Genomic DNA, 23,792 nt, shown 5'->3' with positions numbered 1-23,792 from the left:
TCAGTGATTCATTTTCGTCTTGGATCCCAGGCTCTCAAAAACTCTTAACTGTGACATCATGAAAAAGTTGCGTGTGGCACTCAGACACAAGATGTGCTCTACATGTTGCTTATCATTATAGTACCATTATTTACAAGTGATTTTCCTTAAACAGTTTCAAAGGAAGAGAAAAGCCACAGGTACAGTACCAGGAGCTCCCTACCTCCAACCATCTGAAAGTAAGTTGCCAACCTGACATCCTATCATACCTGAATATCAAACGTGCGTTCCCCATCAATGAGGCGATTCTCTCAAGTAATCTCAATACAAACATCAAAATCAGAAAATTGACACTAAAGCATTACTGCCATCTAATCCTCAGTCCCTATCTAAAATTTCTCAAATGTTGCAATAATTTCCTTAAAAGGATCTATAATTCAGAAAGGATGCTGTTCAGAATCAAGCAGTGTCTTTAGTTGTGACCTCTCTTTAGTCTCCTTCACTCCAGAGCAGTTCTCTACAGAGCAGTCTTTCTTTGTCTTTATGACCTTGAGACTTTTAACGTTTGCAGGCCAGTTATCTTATAGAACATCCACTGATGTGTTTCTGTATGATGCCTCATGATTAGATTCAGATTGTGCGTCTTTGGCAGAAATATCACAGACGTGAAGCTGTGCTTTTCACAGCGCATCCCATTGGGGGGGTAGAGTTCCAATTTTCCCATTATGACCACCTTCACATTATCACTTGACGCAGTGTCTGCCTGTGTTGTTGTCTTTGTAATTAGTGAGCATTTTGGGGAGGGGGCACTAGGAAACTATAAATATCCCATTCCTTCGCAAAATTTCGATTTATTAGTTTATTATTTTATATCATTTGTGATTCATCACTTCCTGTTTTATCTAATGGGTGATAATCCTTCACTCTAATTATTCATTTTGATGCCCACATCCCCCATTTGTCCAACACAGTTTCCTGGGCTCTATGGACCTATTTCCGTCATCCTTAAATACTTGAACACTTCCTTGCTTTCTGGCACAAAAATCTTTTTAAACTAATCTTGTATTTTCCCTGCCCCAGCCATTTATTCAAGGAGCCCTGATTATATTAGTGGAAGACCTATGTTAGCTAGAGGACATATGTTTGTACACTCATACACATATGTATCTATGTTATAGGACAGGGAGAGGGGCAGCCCAAACCCCGCAAACCTGCCTATTCTAAATGGGTTCTGCCATCCGCCGCATCAACACAAAACATAGGACACTTTAATGGGAAGGATCTTTAATAAAAACTAGGAAACAATACAGGTGAGGCAAAGAATCTAGTTTCTAAATGAAGCACCCAAAGTTACCCGTCCCCTCGTGGGTAAAAGTCCATCCAAATGGGATTGGCCCAGAACAAGGCCCCAAAGCCTGCCACAAGTCTAAAGCATCTTCCAGTGGGGACCCACAGAAAACGGTCACAAACAACTGGACAAGCCCGGAAGGAAAAGAGCAAAATCAACATCAAGATAAAAGCTGCCATGGTCACCTCCCCACGGGTCTCACCGACATCTGTGTCACCCAGTCCACGACCAAAAGACAAGCGCAGTTTCTTCACGTGTCTCTAGGCTCCATGTGCCTTCTCCAGGTCTCCTGGCTCCATCCTGCTTCCTTCCTTCCTCAGTCTCTTCTGCAGCTTCTCCTCTTCCTGCTCAGCTCCACCCTTCCTTGGGTGGGGCAGGGAAGCTGGAACCTCCCCCTTTCCTGGGGACCACCCTGTTACATCTATACAACTTCTATGTTGAAAGTCACGAAATCATACCAGTATTTCTAACTTCAAGCTAACATCACAAATGCCACTCCAGTTTTCTCTGTTTTCATATCTGTAACTCCTTTTTCCGATAGTTCCTTACTATGTTTACTTAGTAAACAACCCCCTGTATGTGCTTAATCTCCTGTTGTCGCTGCTACCCCACGGGCTTCCTCGCTTGCTCGGGCTACACCCAGGCTGGTTCTCTAGTTAGCACAGACACCTTCTTCCCCCTGCTGGGGCCTGATTCCCCATTCTGAGCTACCGAGTCCCCTCACATCCCTGGACACAGATGCCTTCCTTTCTTTAATAGCTCCAGGACCCAAGTTTTTGGGAACAGAAAAGAAGGGAAGGGAAAGACAACAGAAAGAACTGCACACAATTTAAAAAACAACCTTCAAATTACAGTGATTTCTCTTGTCTTCTGATGTGTCTTCTTTTCCCCACTAGAATATAAGCTCCATGAGGTGGAGTATCTTATTTACTGCTCTATGTCTAGCACCTTGCATACATAGTTCCTGGGACCAAGGACGTATGTTTAAAACTTTTTTGGATAAGTAATTGAATGAATAACATGATAAAACAAGATCATTATGCAACAGGGTGGTCCCCAGGAAAGGGGGAGGTTCCCTGCCCCACCCAAGGGAGGGTGGAGCTGAGCAGGAAGAGGAGAAGCTGCAGAAGAGACTGAGGAAGGAAGTAGGATGGAGCCAGGAGACCTGGAGGAGCCCTGTGTCAAGAAACACAAAGCAGACTTCACATGTAATGGAGTTTGGGATAAGACTGCATATGTTTCAATACAACAGTTTACTGAAATGAATCTCCTAAGTGATTATCGATTTTTGGAAGACGTGGCAAAAACAGCAGACCATATTTCTAGAGATACTTTCTTGAAAAGACCAATAAGCAATAAGCATATGTACTTTATGAAAAATCGTGCCCGAAGGCAAGGTATTAACTTAAAACTTCTACCTAATGGATTCACCAAAGGAAAAGAGCAAAATCAACATCAAAATAAAAGCTGCCATTGTCATCTCCCCACGGGTCTCACCCACATCTGTGTCACCCAGTCCACGACCAAAAGACAAACGCAGTTTCTTCACGTGTCTCTAGGCTCCATGTGCCTCCTCCAGGTCTCCTGGCTCCATCCTGCTTCCTTCCTCAGTCTCTTCTGCAGCTTCTCCTCTTCCTGCTCAGCTCCACCCTCCCTTGGGTGGGGCAGGGAACCTCCCCCTTTCCTGGGGACCACCCTGTTGCAATTACAGCAACCATGTTGGGAAATGCACATACTCTGCAATACAACTTCTTTCCACCTTAGCATGAACTGACTGTGTGCCCTCTTTAGCATGGTATGGGGCACATAATAGGTATTCAAGAACTAAGTAGAGAGACCTAAGGAATTATCTGGCACATACATTTCCTCTCTTGTATATGTCACAAAGGGAAAAAAGGCTGGGGACTGTGCTTCGAAGAGATGAAACAGGTTCGCTCAATCTTCAAACAATCCCTGGATGAATAAACTCAATGTTCAATTTGAACATAAACACTGAACATTTAACCAATGTTTGTAAATTAATGAAATGTTATTGTCAGAGGCAGAAATGGAGTTGGGTAAATTCAGGCTAGTAACTCTGAGGAGGAAAAAGGAAATTGAGTACTTTAAATCCAGGGGAAGACTGTCTGTAAACATAACGAAACTCTCTGTGGGCTCCACGGAGATAACACATCAGCCACAAAGGGCCGATGCTGGAGCGCTGACTCTGATTACAGTCTGAAGAAGGGGTCCTCGTTTCAACTTTTAGTGACCTGATTAAAAGTTGTTAACACAATTCACCAACTTCTGTTTATCTGTTACCATGCTTCTTCCTTTTCCCTAGGCGGTAGGAGTGCCTTTCAAACAAAAATAACTCAGTTACCTCCTATATGTTTGGTAAATAAATATAACGAGATTTTCAAATTGAAATTCTTAGGCTGTTTTCCCTCAAGCTAAAAGATGAATCATTCATCTGTTCGACAAATAATGCTTATGCTGTGTTGGGTATAGGAGGTGAGGGTGTAGGATTTCTGCCCTCAAAGAACTTGCTGTGGAACAGGGGCCAAGGCAGAGAGGCACAGGGAAGGATAAGGAGACCACACAGGTCCCCTGATGCTGTAATGAAGGATCCTAGAGCCAGTGGGTTTGAAACAAAATAGGACCTCGGGCATTTTTTGAGTGATGAGTGCTTCAGAACACGTGATCACTGTTTTTGCTGGAAATGTCACCCCACAAAACCTGCCTGTCCACAGCAGGTATGAAAGATGTTTTGTTCTCCACACACTGTTCTTTGCCATAGTCGCACAGGTAATTGGGCCATGTTTACAACCCACCACATTTAGACTATTCTGACCCAGTCTAGCTTACTCTCTACTTTGGGACTCCAGATGGGAAGCAAAGTTACAAGCTTTTCAAAAGTAAGATAGATGAGATGTGGTTAAAATAGATTATTAAGCTGATAGAGGGAGGCTGCCAGTGATTTAAATAATGGCCATCGACCTTCATTGTATGAATGACTGATGTTAGGCCAAGAAACTTTTCTTTGGATTTGAGTCCAAACCATTTGAATTTGCTCCCTAAAACAAAAAGGCAGAACTGTTATTAGTAAAAATGATTTAGGTTGCTGTACATGGCATTAGCCAACAGAAGAACTTGCAACATCAAGACTGGGAACATGAGCCGAGAGATTGAGGCTCAAAATTCATTTTTTGTTTCTAAAGTATTTCCGAGTTGGAGATTTCTAAATATGGCTGTCAGGAGAAAGAAATAAGGGTCCCCTGAGGCTGCAGCAGAGGAAGGACTGCAGACACAGACTCACCAGCATTCTGTTTCCTGCTTTTGATTTGATTTGATTCTTTACAAAAAAACCAGATAAGAATTGCTGATGCGCAGGCCTGCCTGGGAGCCTGTAATTTCTGTCTCTTTGTGATCTTGTGCTCTGCCATGGACATCAAAACACAGACCCCGGTGATGGGTCTTCAAGCCATAGGGCTACTGCCTTATTCCTGCTCACAGTAGCACAGGCTCTGGAAAGCCAGATACAACCAGTCAGTTGACATTTATTTTTTACTCTTGATAAAGTGCTTTCTCATAGGTCAGGTTGTGCAAGAAATACAGCCCAAACTTGGGAATCCAACAGGGGCTAGAGGGACCACATGCGTACCCCTGGACCCGATGTGACATCGCCATAGATCTGAATGTTTTCCTAATAGAATATAGGAGAATTTTACTTCTCTTTTCTTTCTCATTCTTCAAGCTTTCCCCATGCGCCTTAGTAACCATATATTTCATTTTCCACCCATCCAGACTCCTTGCTCCTCCCCGTTCGTTCTGGGGAGAACTCGTAAATGTCATTGGTCACAAAGCCACTCTCCACACTTGCCAGGGTCACGAATCCGCTTTCAGATGGGTTTACGGCCACGTTGTCATAGTCATAAGACAAGTCATCGGATGTGGCTTCTCCTGAACACACTCGGAATGAAATGTTCTTCAGGTCTGGTCGGGTCTCAGCTAAGTCAGCTTCACTTTGTTTTCGTATAACATTGTAAACCTCGAGGTTGGGGCTGTTCCCTTGGTGAGCAGTGGGCCAGATGGTGTGCGGCTCCTTTGTGCTGGGGTCAGGCTGTTCCCGTCTCCTAGGAGGGCAGAAAACCAGGGCTGAGTATTTTAGACAAGGGGATTGTGAGCATGCTGGTGCTTCCTGTGCAGGCCAGAGGAAGCCATCCCCAGCAGGCATGCACAGCCTTTCTCCCTGCCTAAACTTACAGGACTTTGGGCTGCAGTGGGAGCAAAACAGGAAAATGATGCTGTGTCCAAAGAGACTGTGTATCTATCATTCCCCGCTGGCAGGGTATAGGACAGGGCTCCCCAGATACCCCAGAGCATTCTTGAATTGAACTGGATGGGGAATCATACTCCATTTTAAGAACTCATGAGTGAAAGTTAGCCTGTCCTTCAATTATGAATGTAGGCAATATACCAGAGTAGGATGAGTAATATTCTTGATATGATCACTGACAGAAATCAGATGTTTTATCTCATATCACAATTAGTGTAGATGCCTTAAAATATGTTAAGCTCACTCTACATCAAAATTATAGCAATTATAACTTGGACTAAATAAAGAAACATTAAAAGAAGCATGTGTAGTACTGTAGCACATGTTCACTATTGGAAAGCTTTTTGAAACTATCAGATGTATAATTGCTTCCCTTGTAATCCAATGTATTTTATTTTATGCATTAAAAATATAATTCTGGGAAGAGGTCCATAGACTTCACCAGACTGCTATAGGGTCTTTGGCACAAAGGAGGTTAAAAATCCCTAAGACAGAGAAACACAATTCCCAGATGATGGTGGGGCACTAAATAGAGAGGGTAAGGAAGGGAAATTGAGAACCAACTGCAGAGCAAGCAGTTGGAAAATACATTTGTAATTTTTTGAACTGAATTCAATTTTTTGATGAAAAGGAAATAATAAAAATGATCATAATGATAGCAGACATTTTTGAATGCTAACTAATGCCTATTCTGCTTGTATTTCCTGCTTAAATCCTTATCATAATCCTATTAGGAAGTTATTATTAAATGAAGTAGCTTCTACATTGGAATCTTACCAATTCATCTTAAATTAATCATCAAAAGGAGTCGAATTTCAAACTAGATCTGGATTTTCCTGTTGTGTAGTGGGACTACCAGTCTTCTTTCATGTATACCATGATGGGGAGTACAAGTTAACTGAGAAGGTCTCTGGGTACCTCCAAAACAATTACTTGTGATTCATAAATAGAGGTGCTCTAGGTGACTTAGTGTAGTGAATTTGTAGCAATCAAAACTTGTATAGTCAATGAAAACTCAACTAAAAATTTTAAAGGATTTGGTTATTTCATTTTGAATTAGGTGCCTTGGTTTCAGACATTTATTAAAATTCTTTGAAAACAGTTGTTCTTCATACTATTCACTATTCATTCCTTTACTCGCTCAACAAAACTTTTCAGTGAGAACATACATTCCCAAGAGCTGAGTGATGTGTGGGAACACAGGAAGTGTACAGAACAGTTTCACCCCTCTAATGGTTCAAAATCTTCCACCCACACAAAACAAAAGAGTCTAAGATCATACTCTCAATCACAACTCAGCACAAAAGCTTAGTACTTCTGAAGGCCCTGAGACACACAGAAATTACTCTCCAATCTGCAGTCACCATTCTCTTGCAGCTACTATAACTTTTAGTGAAACAAACTGGGCCATGCCCAGATCTCAGAGTTCAGAAGACACAGAGGTTTACACGATGAAGGATGTACTTGCCTCCTACAGCTCCAAACCCAACATACAACTGTGAAGACCACAAGGAGGAGAGCAAGGGGGATGCTGGGTATCAGGATATAGGCAATATTCAAGGCAGCTTCTGAAAAGAAAAAAACACATGATCAGCATTGGTGATATTTCTAGGTGCTTCAAAACAGGTATAGAAAAGGCTTATCAACACAGAGTATTCCGAAGAGTGCTTTCCTATACAATACTAGTTAGCAAAGTCTTTCACTTTCAATAAATGAGTTTTTTTTTTTTTACCACTCCCATTATCTGAAGTAATAAAGAAAAGAAACTAAAATTTTTGGGCCTCTTGCAAAATATCAGAAGGGAACTTCTATTAATTCAGTTGTTTTCAGAGGAAGGAGATGCTTTTCTTGCCTTCCTTTCCCTTAACAAAGCAGTGTTGGTGCCTTTTACTCTAAAGACCAGGCACTTCCCACAATGGGCAAAGGGAGCAGGAGGGAAAAAGAAACAAGACAAGAGTCTCAGTTTTTGCCAGGAAATAGACAGTCACTCACAACCCATGAGTCAGCCTGGAGAACCTTCCCACCAATTCTGACTATGACTAATAAATTCAGTTAGGCCCATGAACAGTGACCGTGAACAACACTTAAAGATTTTCTGTCTTAGCAAAAGAGACAATAACAAAAACAAAGAGAAACCCCACCAACTGGGAGAACATTTTTGCACCCAACACTAATGATAAAGGACTGATCACAAAAATCTGCAAAGAGCTGATGAGACTCAGCAACAACAAAGAAAATAATCCAGTCAAAAAATGGGCAGAAGAGCTAAAAAGAAACTTCTCTGAAGAGGAAATGCAAATGGCCAACAGACATATGAAAAAATGTTCAACATCACTTGTAATCAGGGAAATGCAAATCAAAACTACCATGAGATACCATCTCACACCAGTGAGAATGGCACATATTAAAAAAACTAGCAACAACAAATGTTGGCGAGGGTGTGGAGAAAAAGGAACTCTTCTGCACTGTTGGTGGGAGTGCAAACTGGTCCAACCACTATGGAGAGCTGTGTGGAGATTTCTGGACCTACTAAACATAGAGCTTCCATATGATCCAGCAATTCCACTCCTAGGTATTTACCCAAAGGACACAGAAACATTAATTCCAAAGAGTACCTGCACCCCTATGTTTATAGCAGCACTGTTTACAATAGCTAAGCTTTGGAAACAACCCAAATGCCCAAAAGTAGATGACTGGATCAAGAAGATATGGTACATATATACCATGGAATATTACTCAGCATTCAAAAAAGATAAACACATGCAATTTGCAGCAACATGGATGGCGCTGGAAGGGATCATGCTCAGCGAAATAAGCCAAAAAGAAAAAGAAAAATACCGGATGGTCTCACTCATAGCAGGAATCTAGAAAACTTAAATAAGGGACCAGGAAAATGAATATAAGAAAGTGAAAATCAAAATCAACAAAAAACTATGAACCAGAGACACTTTTTGGGGGGTGGGGGGCGGGAGGGGAAGGATTGGGGTCAGAATGGGGCGTTTGCAATTGTATGGGGGAATATAAAAATAAAATTTAAGATTAAAAAAAAAAAAAGATTTGCTGTCTTGGAACTGGAGGGGATGAAATAACTCAGAAGGAGAAAGTACTGATGGTTTCACTTACATGTGGAATACAGAGAAACAAAACAAAAGGTCATACAAAATCAAACCAATAATAAACCCTAGAAATATTACCGTGGAACTGAAGCTGCCAGAAGGGAGAGAAGACAAAGTGAGAGGGCCTAATGGATGATGGTGGAGGGCTATGGGTACCATGGTGGTGGGTGTGGTATGGTAACACACACCTGAAGGGTCTGCTGCTACAGTGTTCTAATGTTACCTCAACAACAACAACAACAAAAGAAAACAAGGCCTGTCATCATGGCTTTTTCTTGTCCTTTAAAATTTAGAACCAGACAAATTTTCCTTAAGGGACTTTGAGAGCAATCAAGGATTGAGGACTGACTCTTTTGCTACTTCCACTGGCTTATAATTCCTGAGCACCCAGGGGCTATTGCCTTTTTTCACCCCCATGAAGCTAAAAACCTAAAACTAAACAGAACAAAAACCTAAAATAAAACCCACTTTACATCCCATCACAGTTACAATGAGCAATTTAGTACTGCCCACATTTACACAGTGCTTTATACTTTTTTCAAAAAGCATCTTCATACATTATATTTGTTGGATAATGAATAATCTGAATGGCTCTTTTCTCTGGTTCCTGGAGGGAGGGAGATTCTTTGGAATTTCCCAAGTGACAGCAGTGGCTATGCTATTTAGGAATGGCTCAAGATCATATCAAGAGTTTACCCTAAGGAGATGTCTCAGGATGAGGGCTGGTAGGATGGGAGTTTGGCCTAGAGATCAAGTTTGATCACATAGCCAGTAATCAGCTCAGTCATGTAATGACATCTCAGTAACATCTCTGCACACCAAAGCTCAATGGAGCTATCTGATTGGTGAAAAACACTGATGTACCAGGAGGGTGACAATGAATTCACAGGGAGAGGACATGGAAGCTCCCCATTTTTAGGACTCTCCCAGATCTTATCCTATGTGTTTCTTCACTTAGCTGGTCCTGGTTTGTATCCTATATAACAAAGCATAATTATAAGTACAGTGTTTTTCTGAGTTCTCTGAGTTGTTCTAGTGAATTATTGAACCTGGGGGGATTGTGGGCGCCCTCTGGATTTGTAGATGAGAATTGTGGATGTCCTGAGAGCCTCTGAACTTGAACTTGTGGCTGATACCTGAAATGAGGCCAGTCTTATTGCGGACTGAGCTCTTAACCTGTAGGGTCTAGTATCAAAATTGGATTTAGTATTGCAATATTCAATTTCATCTTATAGAGTAGTAGTGCTTTTAGGTATGTGAGAAAAATATTACTTTCATTATGCAAATGGTTGAACTGAAGCACAGAGAAATTTAGTGATTTTTAAAAATTGTCCAGTGAGAAAAATCCAGGTATCCCTCTTGAAACTCAAGGTGAGAGTTGAAGTTGAAAGTTCATTAGCACCGCCAATTTATTAGCCCATTTTCTTTTATCTTTTATGATTAAGCTTTTAAAAACATTTTTGCCCATTTTATCTATTTGTTTCACTAGTGAGTATTAATCATGGACATTATGCTTCTGGCCTGGGTCTTTCTGCTCTTATTTCTCCTTATCCAATCTCTTACTCCTTCCTTGTCTCCCCTCACTACCCTCTTCCCCTTCCTTTTCAGCTCCCCCACCCCATAACTTGGAGGCTCAGTCTTCATGCAGATTTTTCACCTCCTGTCTAGTCAAATCTCTCCCAATCATCTTAGGATAGCTCCATCTGCATATTTCACTGGTAAATCAATTTAACACAACACAATTTTTGCAAAGTCACAGATACCCTGACTAGTTCCATTTTTTAAGTAGCTTTGGGACAAAGCGAAGTAGGGGAAACTGTGATCCAGAGAGTCCCATTATCTGCCCTTCCCAGGTTCAACACATAACCTTTATTTTCTTTAAGTGTTTCTTTGGCATCTTCTTTCCGTGTGTCTCCTGGAAGCATGGGTGTTACTGCCTTTGGCCCTGCACCTGGAGAGACATGCAGACTTGAGAACCTGGAGAAAGGCATCATAATCCAGATATTTCTGGCATCCTATCAAAAAGCGGCAGCAGCGTGACCAGAGACATTTATAAACACAGAAAGGTTAAGGCGGATTTGCTGACCTCGAGGTTTAATTCTTCCTGATGAGACTTTTGCTGCCAAGAATCAGGTCCTGAAACAATCAACAGGCCACTGGCATCAAGAGACATAAAGTAGTGCAGTGCCAAAGGAAGGCCAATAACTCCCTTCTCGAATTATCAGTTACCAGTTTGGCTCTCTTCTTGTCTCTAGATCGAATCATTCCTTTTATAGAGTCAATAATGATGAGTAATACCCCCAAATGTATTTGCAACTGTTGTTTTTTGGCTTTGAGAGAAATAGGCAGCACTAGAAAGTTAGATTCAACAGCTACTTGTGCCATCTACCTGTGCAAATGGTCTCCTTTAACACCAGCGGTCTTTCAATTGAATAATTTAGTTTAAAGAACCTGTGGTACTAAACCTGTGAAGAGAGGCTGTGAAATAGCCCAAATGAATCCAAATCTCAAAGGGCTTACCTCCTGGCCTTGTAGAAGGAGCTGTTGGTTTCTCTGTAGCAGAAAGAAACAAAAATGAAGGTAACTAAATTTCCATGCCACCTTAATAAAACTGGCCAAAGCATGGCATCTGTTTATTTGCTCATACATAGCCACAGTACACACCAAAAAATCTACATTAATATTCTATCAGCTGATCTGCAGCCCTCATTCAAATTCTTCCAATTGTCCTACTAATGTCCTTTATAGAACATCACCATCCATCGTCCAATCCAAGATTACCTGTTCCTCTTAGTTGTTACAGAGAAGGTAATATTTAGCCTGAATTTGAAAGGTGAGAGTGAGTTAACTGGGAAGGGAGTGGGGATGTTGCAAGCACTAGAAATAGCAATTAAGCGCTCTTGGGGGAACTTCATAGAGTGCAAAGGGGATCAGGCAGGGGACAGGAGGAAGAGTTGTGAGAATTCAGACCAGAGAGGCAAGAGTCTCATTGTGTCCATTCTTTTATAGCATGTTGAGGTGTGTAGACTTATCTGGAGGAATGGTAGCCATGTAAAGGCAATGTGCTCATTTTTCTCCATGTGCCCCTGTCCCTCCTGGGTCTATTCTCTGTCCCTCTCTGTGTCCTGGGAGGCTGACCTCTATGGATGGTGTCATTGGGGTGCTCTTGTCCTTTGGCTTCTGATTGAACTTAACCAATGGGGCAGAAACAGGAAATTAGAGGATAGAAGGAGAGGGAGGGCCTGGTATTTATTCTCTCTGCCTCCTTCCCAGTCACCAGGGTTGATAGTAGCCTCATCCTCTGGCTATGTAGCTCCTTGGGTAGCTCCACTATAACTTCATGCTTTCGTGAGGGTCTGCTAATCCCCTTGCTCCTCAAGACTGGGGAGTGGTAACAGCTTCCCATTGTAGCTAGTCCCTAGGCACTTCACCATCTCAGACTCTTTGCCTGTCCTCCTGCAAATATCCTTCTATGATACTCTCCTCCTTAAATTCCTCTGCGTGTGCCATCTTTTTCCCTCTGGGATTCAGATACTAAGCAAAAGTAATAACAAATATGATTAAAAGACAAACAAACCAGGTTTGAATTTCAAAAATAAAAGGCTGAGGAAATGTCAAAATCTCACATTTAAAAAATGTTTTAAAAGTATGGCATTTTAAATCCTGAAGCTAGCAGGAGAGAGTTAACAGAAGCGCTGGAGAGCCAGCTTGTGACAATGCCTTGCTTTCATTCTTCAGTAAAGGGGACCCACTAAACCAGCTACAGTTTTTGTAACCTCCTTGCTGGAAACAACTCTCTTTGGTGGGGAGGGTCAGGTCTCTGGAAAGATTTCATTTCAGAGGGTGAAGAAGGTAGAAAAACACCTTTTAGCACAAGCATTGCAGCAACAACACAGTCACAGACAAACAATTTTAAAATGACAGGATTATCTACTCCCCAACCAGATCTAACTAACAGATGGTTCTATTCCTGTCAGGAAAGGATGCAAAATAGGGGCCAAGCATTTGTCTTTGGGGAGATGAGAAACTTCAGGAACAGTTCAAAAATCACTTTGTGTTTAGATCTAAGTCAGTTATCATGGAGGAGGGACATTCTGGCAGAGTGACACTTTGGGCTTGTAGCCAGTTCAAAACATTGAACAAATCTAGAGGCAAGTGCCAGTTGAATTTGCAAGGCGTATATTCGGGATGACCAGGGAGTGTAACCTGCTGTCTGTCCAAGCTAATGAAGTTGGTGTACTTTATTATCTACCTTATTATTCTGACTCCTTAAAGTTCCAGAAAATAATCTCATGGTGGTTAGAAGACTTGCAGGTACAATGAGCAGCTTTCCTTTCATCTTTCTTCTTTATTCCAAGCACCCACAGCTAACTTCCCATATGGAAAGAATAAGAATTTGTGACTGTCCACTTAGAGGGCATTTCATTTCCTGAAATTCTCATAATTCTTGCCCTCTCATACATAAATTAGACCCTTTCTTTTCTTCATCCCTTCAGGTAGCATCTGGTACCCCTTCCATTGGTAGAATTATGGCTCATGAGGTGTTACTGCATTTCTCTTGATGAGAATTCCAGATGTTTCACATTGCCCACATTTGCCATAAACTTTTTCAGAGACCATATTAACACATTTTCAGAGCTAGCAGCTGCTTATGAAATGAGAAGAGGACAAGAATCCGGTCACATAACTTGAAAGAGGATTCATTACCATCGGAATATTTGCAAATGAAATTGTTTTTCATGTTGCATCGGTCATCATTCCATTGGAACCTGTAGGGACCCCCGATGCCAGCAGGTGCTGATGGCTGATGGTACATGACCACGCAGACCTCACTGCCGCAGGAAGGCTCATCCACATACCAGTTCCTGTAGGAAAGGGGCCAGAAATGGAGAAAGATACCCCAAGACTTCAAAGCCTTCTTCTCCCACCCAGCTCCCTGGAGCCATGAACTGAAGGTTCTACTTTAGAGCATGATACAGAGATTAGGAGGAAGTCCTGTCAACCAGCTGAGCCACATCCTTTCTAATATGCACATCACAGTAAATCATCTGACATTTGCTACAACCTCTTTGCAAGGGGTGGGGGGAGTAGATGACCCTATGATGTCCATAAAGTAACTGTGAGAAAGAGCAGCCAGCAGGGCGAGTCTGGAGATCTTATTTCTTTCTGATTTTTTGCTAATTAGATTTTGTTTCTCCTCTCTCTCTCTCTCTCTCTCTCTCTCTCTCTCTCTCTCTCTCTCTCTCTCTCTCTCTCTCTCTCTCTCCCCCAACCCTCCAGATGCTGAGAAGAGGCATGGTTTATCTTACCCGGAGCTTGCCTTTTTCTCATCTCCCTCTCCTTATCAATGGCCATAACTGCTTCCCTAACCCTGGGAAGTAGTTGGAAAATTCTAGTATGTGAGCAAGACTTTCCAAAATGTAGGGGCTGTCAAAGCAGCCCCTTTGAGTGTGGGGACATGAGTAGGAAGCCCAGGAAGTCTTTTCCAGTGTTTCATTTGTTTCCACTTCATCAGGCTGATGAGCCCCTCTATCAATCCCTGCTGCCAGATTTCTTGTCTTTGTCTCCATAGTTACTGGATGGGGTGCATTAGCAGCCTCAGTTCCACTATCCACTGATACTTGGAGTTAAATGGTGCTGCCACCAAGTTGGGTGTGTATGTGCCAGCTTAAAGCCGGGGATCCCATAGACCGTCTAATTGTTGTAAGCATCCCGTCCCCCTCCTCAGTGCATTGTCTCAGGGCTGATTTGTAGTCGGCCTGGTTCGTTACCGACCTGAGCTGTTTTCCTCCAACCTTGACGCTCATATGATTGAACTAGGCTTTGCTGCTCTGCTTAGCTCGTTAGAGCTTCTCCATAGAGAGAACTAAAAGGCAGATCTCCTCATAACACCCCCAAGTCAGCTCTGATGGAGTCCTGTGTTGCTGTCCACTAAAAGGAAGATCCTTTGCTGCAACCACTGAGGGGAAGGAGCCTGGACAACAGCTGAACTTGCAGCACTTCTTGAACACTGCCTGGACACCTGGGGGCCTAGCTGAGGCCGGGCTCTGGCCTTCCTCCAGCCCAATTTTCAACCCTTTTGGTAGATCCCCTACCTTGACTTGCTTGCTTCTTCTCTTTCCAATAGGCCTTATCTTATGCCTTTATGTGGTTCCATTTCGCAGACATAGTAGGATGGGTGGAATATTATGTCTGGCATCTAGTTTCTGGCCCTGAGCCAGCTTTCAGGTATGAAACTCACTGATAGGAGAGGCCAGCTTCCCAGGAAGGACATTGCAACACCCTGCAGGTGCACAGGGTAATATTTTCCCCTGTTCTCCCTTGGGGAGCCTATGGTCATTAATTGAGTAACATGCACTAAGAAAAGGGGAATGCCATATATTACAAGGACTAGAAGATAAAGGGTACAAGTTGACATCAATACCCAAAGACTTGAGGTCTCATCAAGGTTTCCCACTACAGGAGGAGCATATTGAGGCCAGGTTTTAAGTGGAGTTCTGGCCTGGGACCAGCTGACAGGGGGACCTTTCAGTGGTCATTCCTTAGTCCCCCAGTATGCGAATTGAATAGACATATTTGCTAGTTGGCATAGACCCACTCTGTTTCCTTAGCTGATGGGATGAGAGCTATAATGATGGAGAAGGGCCAGTGGAAGCCTCTGAAACTGTGCTCTTCTCCATTCTCTCCAAAACAGTAAATAAGAAACAGTGTTTTATCCAGGGGAAGCTGAAAAAAAGAAGTGTCACCCTCACAGATCTAGAGAATATAAGGGTGGTATTCTCTGTCATATCTCTATTTAATTCATTAATCTGGCTTCTGCCCAAGCCAGGCAGATCCTGAAGGATGATACTAGAGTAGCACAAACCACTTTGTATTGAAGAAGAGGTTATGAGAGGTTAGAGTATGTGAGGCGGAGAGCTGGGACAGCTGATCAGGAGGAATTTTTTTTTTTTTTTTAATGGAAGCTAGCAACTTTGCAGTTTTGTTTTTTTTTTTTAAAGATTTATTTATTTATTTATACAAGCACTGGGTACAGTCAGAAGTGCGGGAGGGTGAGAGAATTCACCAGAGTCAGAGCAGAGATCAGAGCAGGCAGAAGGACCGAAGTACACTGCTGAGGGGAGCAGCGGTGGCAGGAGAGGTCTGCGCGCCATGTGGGACCCTCACCCATTGGCCGGGGATCGAACCGGTGCTGCAGAAGCTGCGGGCAGCTTCGCAACCCAGTGCTCAACCGCTGCACCACCGGGGAGGCCCAGGAAAATCTTTTTAAAAGAGGAAAATGGAAGACGGGATAAGAAGCTCTTGGATGGAGTGATATTAATAGGCATATGGAAGTGGGTATGAAGGATGAGAATCTATTGCCTGTAAAAGCCCACCAGAATGTATCTAAAAGCATGGAAGAGGCACTCGACAGAGAGACAAAGTGAGGCAGCCTACTGATGTCAGCCTCTCCTGCCTCACAGCCTTAGTGAACACTGTTACCCCAAGGTTTACACACTGTTTCATCAACCATCACAGGAACCTGGGTAACAGTTCATCAGAACAAGGCACCTACTTTATAGCAAAGGAGGTGCCCAGCCATGGGATTTGCTAGTCACATTGTGTATTGCACCATCCTGCAGCTGCCAGCCAAGCAGAATGACAGAATAGCTTATTGAGACCACGGCTGAAGCACCAGCTTATAGGCAACGCTGTATGAGGACAGGGCATCGTTCTCCAGCATGCAGTGACATTTTCATCATCCAGTGTACCTGAGATTAAGAGTCCAAAGGCCTGGGAGCCAAGGGGTGGGGGCAGCAGTATTTGGGGGCTATCTCTTGGTACTTGTGTGCCCAGTTTTGATGGTAAATCCCACCTCAGAAGTGCAAGGTGACTGGGGCATCAGTCTCCTGAGGGGTAAGGGTGGTCTGGGTCCTGCCACAAGGTGAGTCATCGAGGCTCTCTGAGTAGAGGCTGAGGGACTCCAGACTGTCCATTAAAGGAGGGAGGTCAGTAAGTACCACTGGTGGAACCAGTGCAGTGGTGGGAAGTGCAGTTCATCCCACTAACCTTCCTTTTTTCCAGTTCCCCCAAGGAAGAGAGGGCCATCAGAATCTTATGGGAGCTCTTTCTGAAACTTGGATGAAGATGTGGGTGTGATTAGCAGAATGAGTGAACAGTGATAGGTGCTGCCCTGGGGTCTTAAATGTAACAGCAAAATATATAGAGATATATGTATATTTAATTTAATCTTTATTTTTTGGATTGACAGTGAATTTGAAGTTTTTTTTTCCCATAGGATTGCCGATCAGTTAGATTTTTCTATTTCGTGAACTATCTGCTTTGTTATCTCTTGGGGATTTCATTCATTTATATAAACTTTTAGTGTTTTATTAACGCATGAACTCTTTATTGTAGAAAGATATTCTGTTAAATTTGTTACATTTTTCTAGTCTTAGATCTGTCTTTTAATTGTGATATGTTTTGAGGTGTGTCCATGTCACTACATTCCTTAGGGAAAGCAGATGGCAATGTCCTGGTGGCAGGGTGGTAGGAAATGAGAGATACTGTGATTCAGGAGAGTCGAGATCCTGCAAAACTATGGGCTTTTTTAAGTCTCCTCTGGGCTGATCCATTTAATTAGATCTTGACTCTGACTTCTTGCCCATCACCATAATTCCCTATAGTCTGGAGCCCTAGTTGGAGTCTGAGCCCCTGTAGACCTGCAATATCTCCCTGAGATTCCAAGCCAACAGGCCAGATAACTAGAACCACTGACTGCAAGCCTTGCAAAGATTGTGCCATTGAAACAATGTTTCTGGGTTATACCCCGCTGAATAGAAGCCACATTGCTTGGTCTGTGCCTATTCCAGTGTTGCTGTCCTCTCTGGGCTCTGCCTGGCTGGCCCTTCTCTCCACGGACCTACACTGTGCTCATTGGCTGCCTCCATCATTTTGAGTTTTGTCAACTGAGTTAGTTGCTGTGGGTTCCACACACTTACCTGAATGTCGATGCGCGGCCATCGGTCCAAGCATAAAGGTCCCGGCACGCGGTGCTGTTGCTTACTTTCTCCTCACGCCTCCTGAGCCCAATCCAGAAATCACCATCAGATGCCAGGAGGTTTTCAATAAACTTTTCTATCAGTCTCTGTTCATCTTCAGACTCGATGCTGACGAGCTGGCCCCCATCCCTCCAGCAGGCAGCTCTGGCTTCCTCAAAGTTCAGTCTTCGGGAAGCATCATGGAAGTAAATGACTTTATAACAAGGCCTCTGTGTTCCTCCTCGGCAGACTTGCTGCCCTAGAGAAAAAAGAATTCACCTTATTTCAGTTCCCTCTTCCTGACCCTCCCCTGTATACCAGGGCAGGCAGGCTTGGTGGCATGGGAGTGGAGGTCTCCCTGGGTGGGAATTCTCACCACTCATCAGGGGGCTGCTACAATGTTGGTTAGGATTCTCAGAGCAAATTAAAACCCAACATGGAGAGGCAGGGATTTGAACGTCAACGCCTAAATTGTGTAGGGACCCTGTGCTTTGTTTTTTTCTGCAGATTCTTGAAAGCAGATATTTTTGTTGTTAAAAGAGAGGTAGATGGAGGGGCCTCCCTGGTGGCGCAGGCAGTTGAGCGCAGTGCTGTGAAGCTGTCTGCAGCCTCTGCAGTGCCGGTTCAATCCCTCTGGCCGTGGAGCAAACCACGTGATGCGGCAGACCTCTCCTGTCTTGCCCGCTGCTCCCCTCAGCAGTGTATTTCATCTGTCTGCCTGCTCTGCTCCCTGCTCTGTCTCTGGTGAATCTGCTCACCCTCCCACACATCTGGCCTGTACCCCAATTTTTGTATAAATAAAATCAAATCTTTAAAAAAAGAGAGAGGTAGATGGAGATTATGGTTTCAGAAATAACACTTTCATGCCATTAGGGAGTCTTGGGAGACAGTATGGCTTAAAGTGAGTGATCTCTGATTGGTGGGTCCCTCAGGGAAGTCAGACATTTTCACGTCAAACCTGGGCTCCTCCACCCTCCAGCCTCTGTCTAATGACAGGACTGAGAATCCATCCCGTCTGTGGTGTAAGGAACTCAGAGCATTACATCCATGGGGTCTTCTTCTACTTGTCTTGTCCATAGACCACAGCTAAGGCTTACTGAGTTCTTACTAGGTGCCATACTATGCTAAGGGCTTTCACATTTACACGCTCACATTCCATCTCATTGAGCCCTCATAACAATCCCTTGATATAATGCTCATGTCCCGTTTTACTGAAGAGAAAACTGAGACTGAGAGAAATTAAGAAATTTAGCTAAGGTCACATAGCTGTCAGCAGCAATGCTTGAGTCAGAACCCAGATCTAATCACAAAGTTCTGCTCACCACTCATCTGAGCATGCTCCCTACCCCTCACTCCACCCGAGGCTCAGGTTGTACTGGGAGTGCATGAGCTGTGCCTCCTCTGACTGACACCCGAAGGGCTGAACAGTATCTCAGACAAATGGATGGGATTCCACTGAGGAGTGAATACTGAACCTTCCTCAAATGCACACCACTCTGGCTTATGTCAGGTGTTTGAAGCCTGTTGCACCTGAAAGAGTAGCTCATTAGTCTTTTGTTCTGCTGGCACCATGCTAGTGGCTGGGATACAGAAGCAACTGCCAGTTCCTACCCAAAGAAGCACAAAGCCTTTGGTTCTGGATCGAGACCTACAAACAAGCAAATTCCACAAAGAGGAATCCTTTGCCAGGAGAGGGCCAAATTGTGGACTTGGGGTGTGAATTGCTGCCGTAGAGCCAGGGGGGAAGGATTTTGGTTTGGGAACCTCTTCCTAGTCCTCATGGAATGTTCTCATTTTCCTAACTTGTTTTGCAACTGTGTAGGGAGCCAGATAGCATTCATTATTTCCAAATTGTCCAGAATATAGGACAAAAGGCCACAGATTGTTAACTGCATTTTCAATGCTAAATGGAAACAGAGTGCATACAGATAATCCAGAAAGCTCTTGTGAATTCTTATTTTCTATTTATCATAGTTTGATAAATTCTAAATAAGCATCAAGTTATAAGAGTTTTGCATCTTTTCTCTTTTCCTATCATTCTTCTGCTATTGCTAAATAGAAAAAAGAATAGGATTAATCCACCTGTGAACTAGGAGACCTCAGAAACTGAACAGTCTTACCAAGAAGGTGAGCCAGAGAGACTCAGGGCCACTGGCCAAAGAGGCTGTGCTGGGCTATTGCCTGGGGGGAATCTGGGCCAGCCCTGCTTCTGTGATTCCTTAAAGGTGGTTCCAAATCAAGCAGCAGAGAAAAATATGAGCCCCAGGAACTCTAAGGCTGGACATCAGTGTAATGTAAGCGGGAATGGACTTTGCAGGCAATCCCCACTCCTCTACGTTGGATTATCAAGGGAAAACATAACACCTTAGAGCAGTTTCCTGAACTGTCCAGCCTGGTCACACATCCCAGGTCAGCTGGTAAGTGCCAGAAAGAGGGAGCTGGAAGGAGGCCGAGGCTGCATCTGGTTCCCCTGCCTTCAGGAAGTGCCTTTCTCTTCTCATTGGCAGGAAGGGGAAGGGCAGGAGGGCCCTCTGTTCCCCAGGACCAAGGACAGAAAGCATGCAGTCCCAACCGAGTTTCCCTCCCCTTTTTTTTTGCATCTGGCACCCTATTCCCAGCCCAAACCCAACTTCAGTTTCTTTCAACCAGCTTGGCAGGCAGAAATCAATACGTGGAGGTTTCATTCTCCTCCATCTCTCTTGGCCAACGTGTCTGTCCCGTGAAGGGGGTGAGAAAGAGACAGGACAGTCCCTCCTGCTCCCCACATGCAGAACAAATGGAAGAGACAAGAGCCAGAGCACCATACCTCTCAGCTCCAAGTCCGAGGCTGCAGCGAGCGGCAGGGCGGGAGGAAGGAAGCAGAGAGAGTCATTCCCGGCCAGGCGGGGCTTGTCCCGCGCCAGCGAGGCTGCTTTCCTGATCTCTAAGCGCTCATTCCAGGCACTGGATCCTGCCATCCTCCCCCGAAATAACATTCCCATGAACAGCCTATTCAGTATCCCCACAGACGCCAGGGACAGGAGCTCTCCCAGGGCATGGACAGGGCATGGACATTGGTGTCTCTCTGGACAGGGCATGGACATTGGTGAGCCCGCCCTAAGAGGACTCCTGCTCAGCCCTCAGTGGAGCGAGTGGAAAAGTCGCCTGCTGGGGCACATTAGCCCACCACCCTGCCTAGCCTCCTTACCCCCAAAGCCCAGTGATTTGGGGACAGAGTGGACTTTGAGCATTTCTGGATGCAAAGGGAACCCAGCTCGGGTCTTAACCATGGAGCTACTGCTGCCTTAAAAGTTGGGAGTGTTGGAGGACTGAGTGCCAACCCCACCCACTCCATGGAGGGCCAGGGAAGAAGCTCCCGGAGGGGCAGACGGTCAGCAGCTGCTGGGGTACACTGGGTGCATCAGTCCAGCTGGCTGGTAACCACCCAGCTGGGTAACCAGCCTCTGCCCCAGAGCATACACTCACCGCTCAGCAAGCGACCAGTGGCACCCCAGGGCCCGGCAAGCACGGTGACCAGCAGCACGGCCTGTGGTGCTGCTCCTGGCTGCATGGCCCCGCTCGGGTACGCCCTCGGCCCTCGGACAGCAGGTCGCTACCCTGATGGCGCGGGCGGACCAGCAGAGTCGGCACCACGACTGCAGCAGCAGCGGTAGCATCTCCTGAAGATCCAAGGAGCCGGCACTAGGAGGAGGCGGGACCGGCATGGAGCCAGCTGGTCGCCCCTCTCCCCTCCCCACCCCCGACGTCACTGCAGGGAGGGCAGCCCCGCTGGCTGGCCCTGCCCCACGGCCTTCTCTGCAAGCTCAGCGGCGCCAGACGCCCAGCCGGCTGGAGGGGAGAGCGCAGACAAGGGGAGCCAGCTCCCCAGCCTACCCCGAGCTTCCCAGGGAGATTCTGCACTTGCCTAGGGCATAAGGCTCAGGAAAACCCTCTTCTAGCGTTTTTGCAGCTGATGAAGAGAGCCCTGTGGCTACAGGTGCTGCTGGTGTAGACAGATGCAACAGGATCCATGGGCTCTGCCCTGTGGGTCAGTGGCAGAGACTAGGCGCTGTGAATAGAGTCTCCTGTTGACAGTGGGCCTGATGGCCAGGCAAGTTTTAGCACAGTGAAGATAGCAGAGAGAGGTGGCTGAGTTGCAGTTGCAACCAAGTGCCCCTGAACTCAAATACTGCTTTGCAGAGCGCATGTTGGGAGTTGGGGATGATTGTTCAGCCTTGGACTGGTGGTGGAGGGAGATTGCCCACCTGTCTCCCTCCATGCTTTCCCCTAAAGTATAACTCTCTTTCCTCTGAAAAATCTTTCTAACCCAGTCCTCAGTATGTGCTCCCTTGCCAAACTCCCACAATAATTGTGTTTAACATTTGCCTCTTTTGATAAACAAATGTTTTCAAATATATTCAATTAATAAGGTGTCCAAGAGGTACTAACTAAGGAGGGGAAATCTGATTTTCTTGCTTTCCTTATATCTTGTTGGCTATGATGCTAGCAGAGGTTGCATGTGGGTGACGAACTTCTGGTTTTAGTTTAAGTTTGAGTCACTTGCAATTCTAGACAAATAGTCCTGAATACAGGTTGGAGTTTATTTCAGTGTCAGCTGATAATATGGGGAAGCTGCACCACTGCAGAAAACAGCAGCATTAGCAGGATGGGGATTGACTTTTAGGGCTTGATGTCTTTTATGTCCAAATTAAAATATTTCATATCCATCACACATTCTTTCTAGAAATTCCTAATTATCAAAACTGTCAAAGAGAGAACTGCTATGGTGAAAAGTTGGAGTTGGCATATGATGTTCTGCTTCAAATCCCTAATATCTGTGACTCTGGCAAGTTCCTTTGCCTAAGTTTCAGTGAACTCTTGGTAATCCTAAAAGTTACCCTCAGCAAATTGTGAAGGTTTTAGGAGGCAAATGTAAATGTGCAGAGAGCTGGGCATTTAATGTCAATTGGAAGAGATTTCTTTCCAATATTCCAATACTTATTATAACTTAGATGTTATTATCTTGGCTCAAATAATTAAATTGTGTCCTGGTTCTCCCTTTGATACTCTTGCCATTGGTTCACAATGACTTTGTTAAGATATGGAATCAACCTCATGTGGTAGATTACTGTAATGAGAACCTCAATTCTTCCCCCTCGTTATACCCTTTACCATGTCCTTGTTCTCTTCTCTATCACTCTCTAAGAGGAACAGAGCTCAGATATCACACTGGATGATATCCAAAGAGGATGATGATGAGGAGTAGAGCTGCCTTAGCCAGTAAGAGTAGTGGGAGGCAGACCTGCTCCTGGTGCGATAGCCTGAAGCAAAGCTGTCTGACCCAACCTCAGACCAGCCAAGTCCCAGCTCACCTGGGAACAATGATAAGTACTTAGTATACATTTTGTTAAGTGGCATTGTTGCAGCGAAGCTAACTATTACACCTGGTAATGTGGAGTGGTATTACCAAGGCAAAGCTGGCTGCCAGAAAACTCAGAGTAGAATTTTTCTTGGTAAAATTATCAATCCTTCGTTTGATAAGCTTAAACCCAATTTAAGAGACTAATATATTTATTCAGTGAGAAATATGATCACTAGGTAAATTGATATTTGCCTTGGCCTGTTGAACACTCTCTTTCTCTGGGCAAGTGAGAATTTTCAGTCTGCATGGAATCAGAATGAAGGAAAATTTGAAAGTTTAGATCCCGCTGAGTTCATCTTCATAGTATAAATCTGTCTGGCATATAATAAATCATCCTGACAGGGTAGCTTTTATTGATAGTGCTGAAATGAGATTGCCAATTTATAGCTTTCTAAGTTTCTTTTCTAAGCCTAACTTCCTTGTGTTCAAAACACTTCCCCCTCCCCATCAAAGAATGTGGCAGAAACTGTTAGCTGTCCACCAATATCTATTTTCCACTTATTTTTGTAATGAAGTCCCTAAATTTTAACTAGGCTCCCCATTTAAAGACTATTTCCCAGCTTTCCTTGAAGTTTGGTGTGTCCCTGTAAGTTCTGACAATGACTTCTCT

At 44.3% G+C, this 23,792-nt stretch overlaps 2 protein-coding genes across 3 annotated transcripts in view; one reads left to right on the top strand and one right to left on the bottom strand.

Annotated features, from left to right (window-relative positions):
* BTG4 (BTG anti-proliferation factor 4) overlaps positions 1-23,792 on the top strand; it is a 191,540-nt gene that overhangs the window by 123,145 nt on the left and 44,603 nt on the right. The window lies entirely within an intron of this gene.
* On the bottom strand, positions 4,961-21,447 carry LOC119240657 (layilin-like). 2 transcript variants are annotated; one of them, XM_037505238.1, is made up of 7 exons: positions 21,247-21,447; positions 17,743-18,040; positions 13,469-13,626; positions 11,282-11,314; positions 10,629-10,712; positions 7,114-7,213; positions 4,961-5,442 (listed from the first exon to the last, which is right to left on the bottom strand). In XM_037505238.1, the coding sequence occupies exons 1-7, from the start codon at positions 21,329-21,331 to the stop codon at positions 5,079-5,081; spliced, it is 1,122 nt and encodes a 373-aa protein (XP_037361135.1). In that variant the 5' UTR covers positions 21,332-21,447; the 3' UTR covers positions 4,961-5,078. The 2 variants fall into 2 exon arrangements, with proteins under 2 accessions (XP_037361135.1, XP_054549060.1); XM_054693085.1 differs by having other exon boundaries at positions 7,114-7,210.

Source organism: Talpa occidentalis, unplaced genomic scaffold (assembly GCF_014898055.3).
Source record: "Talpa occidentalis isolate TD23 unplaced genomic scaffold, MPIMG_talOcc4v2.1 talOcc4.12, whole genome shotgun sequence".
Lineage (NCBI taxonomy): Eukaryota > Metazoa > Chordata > Mammalia > Eulipotyphla > Talpidae > Talpa > Talpa occidentalis.
Note: the sequence above shows the minus strand (reverse complement) of the source record. Positions and strands in the feature narration are given on the sequence as shown.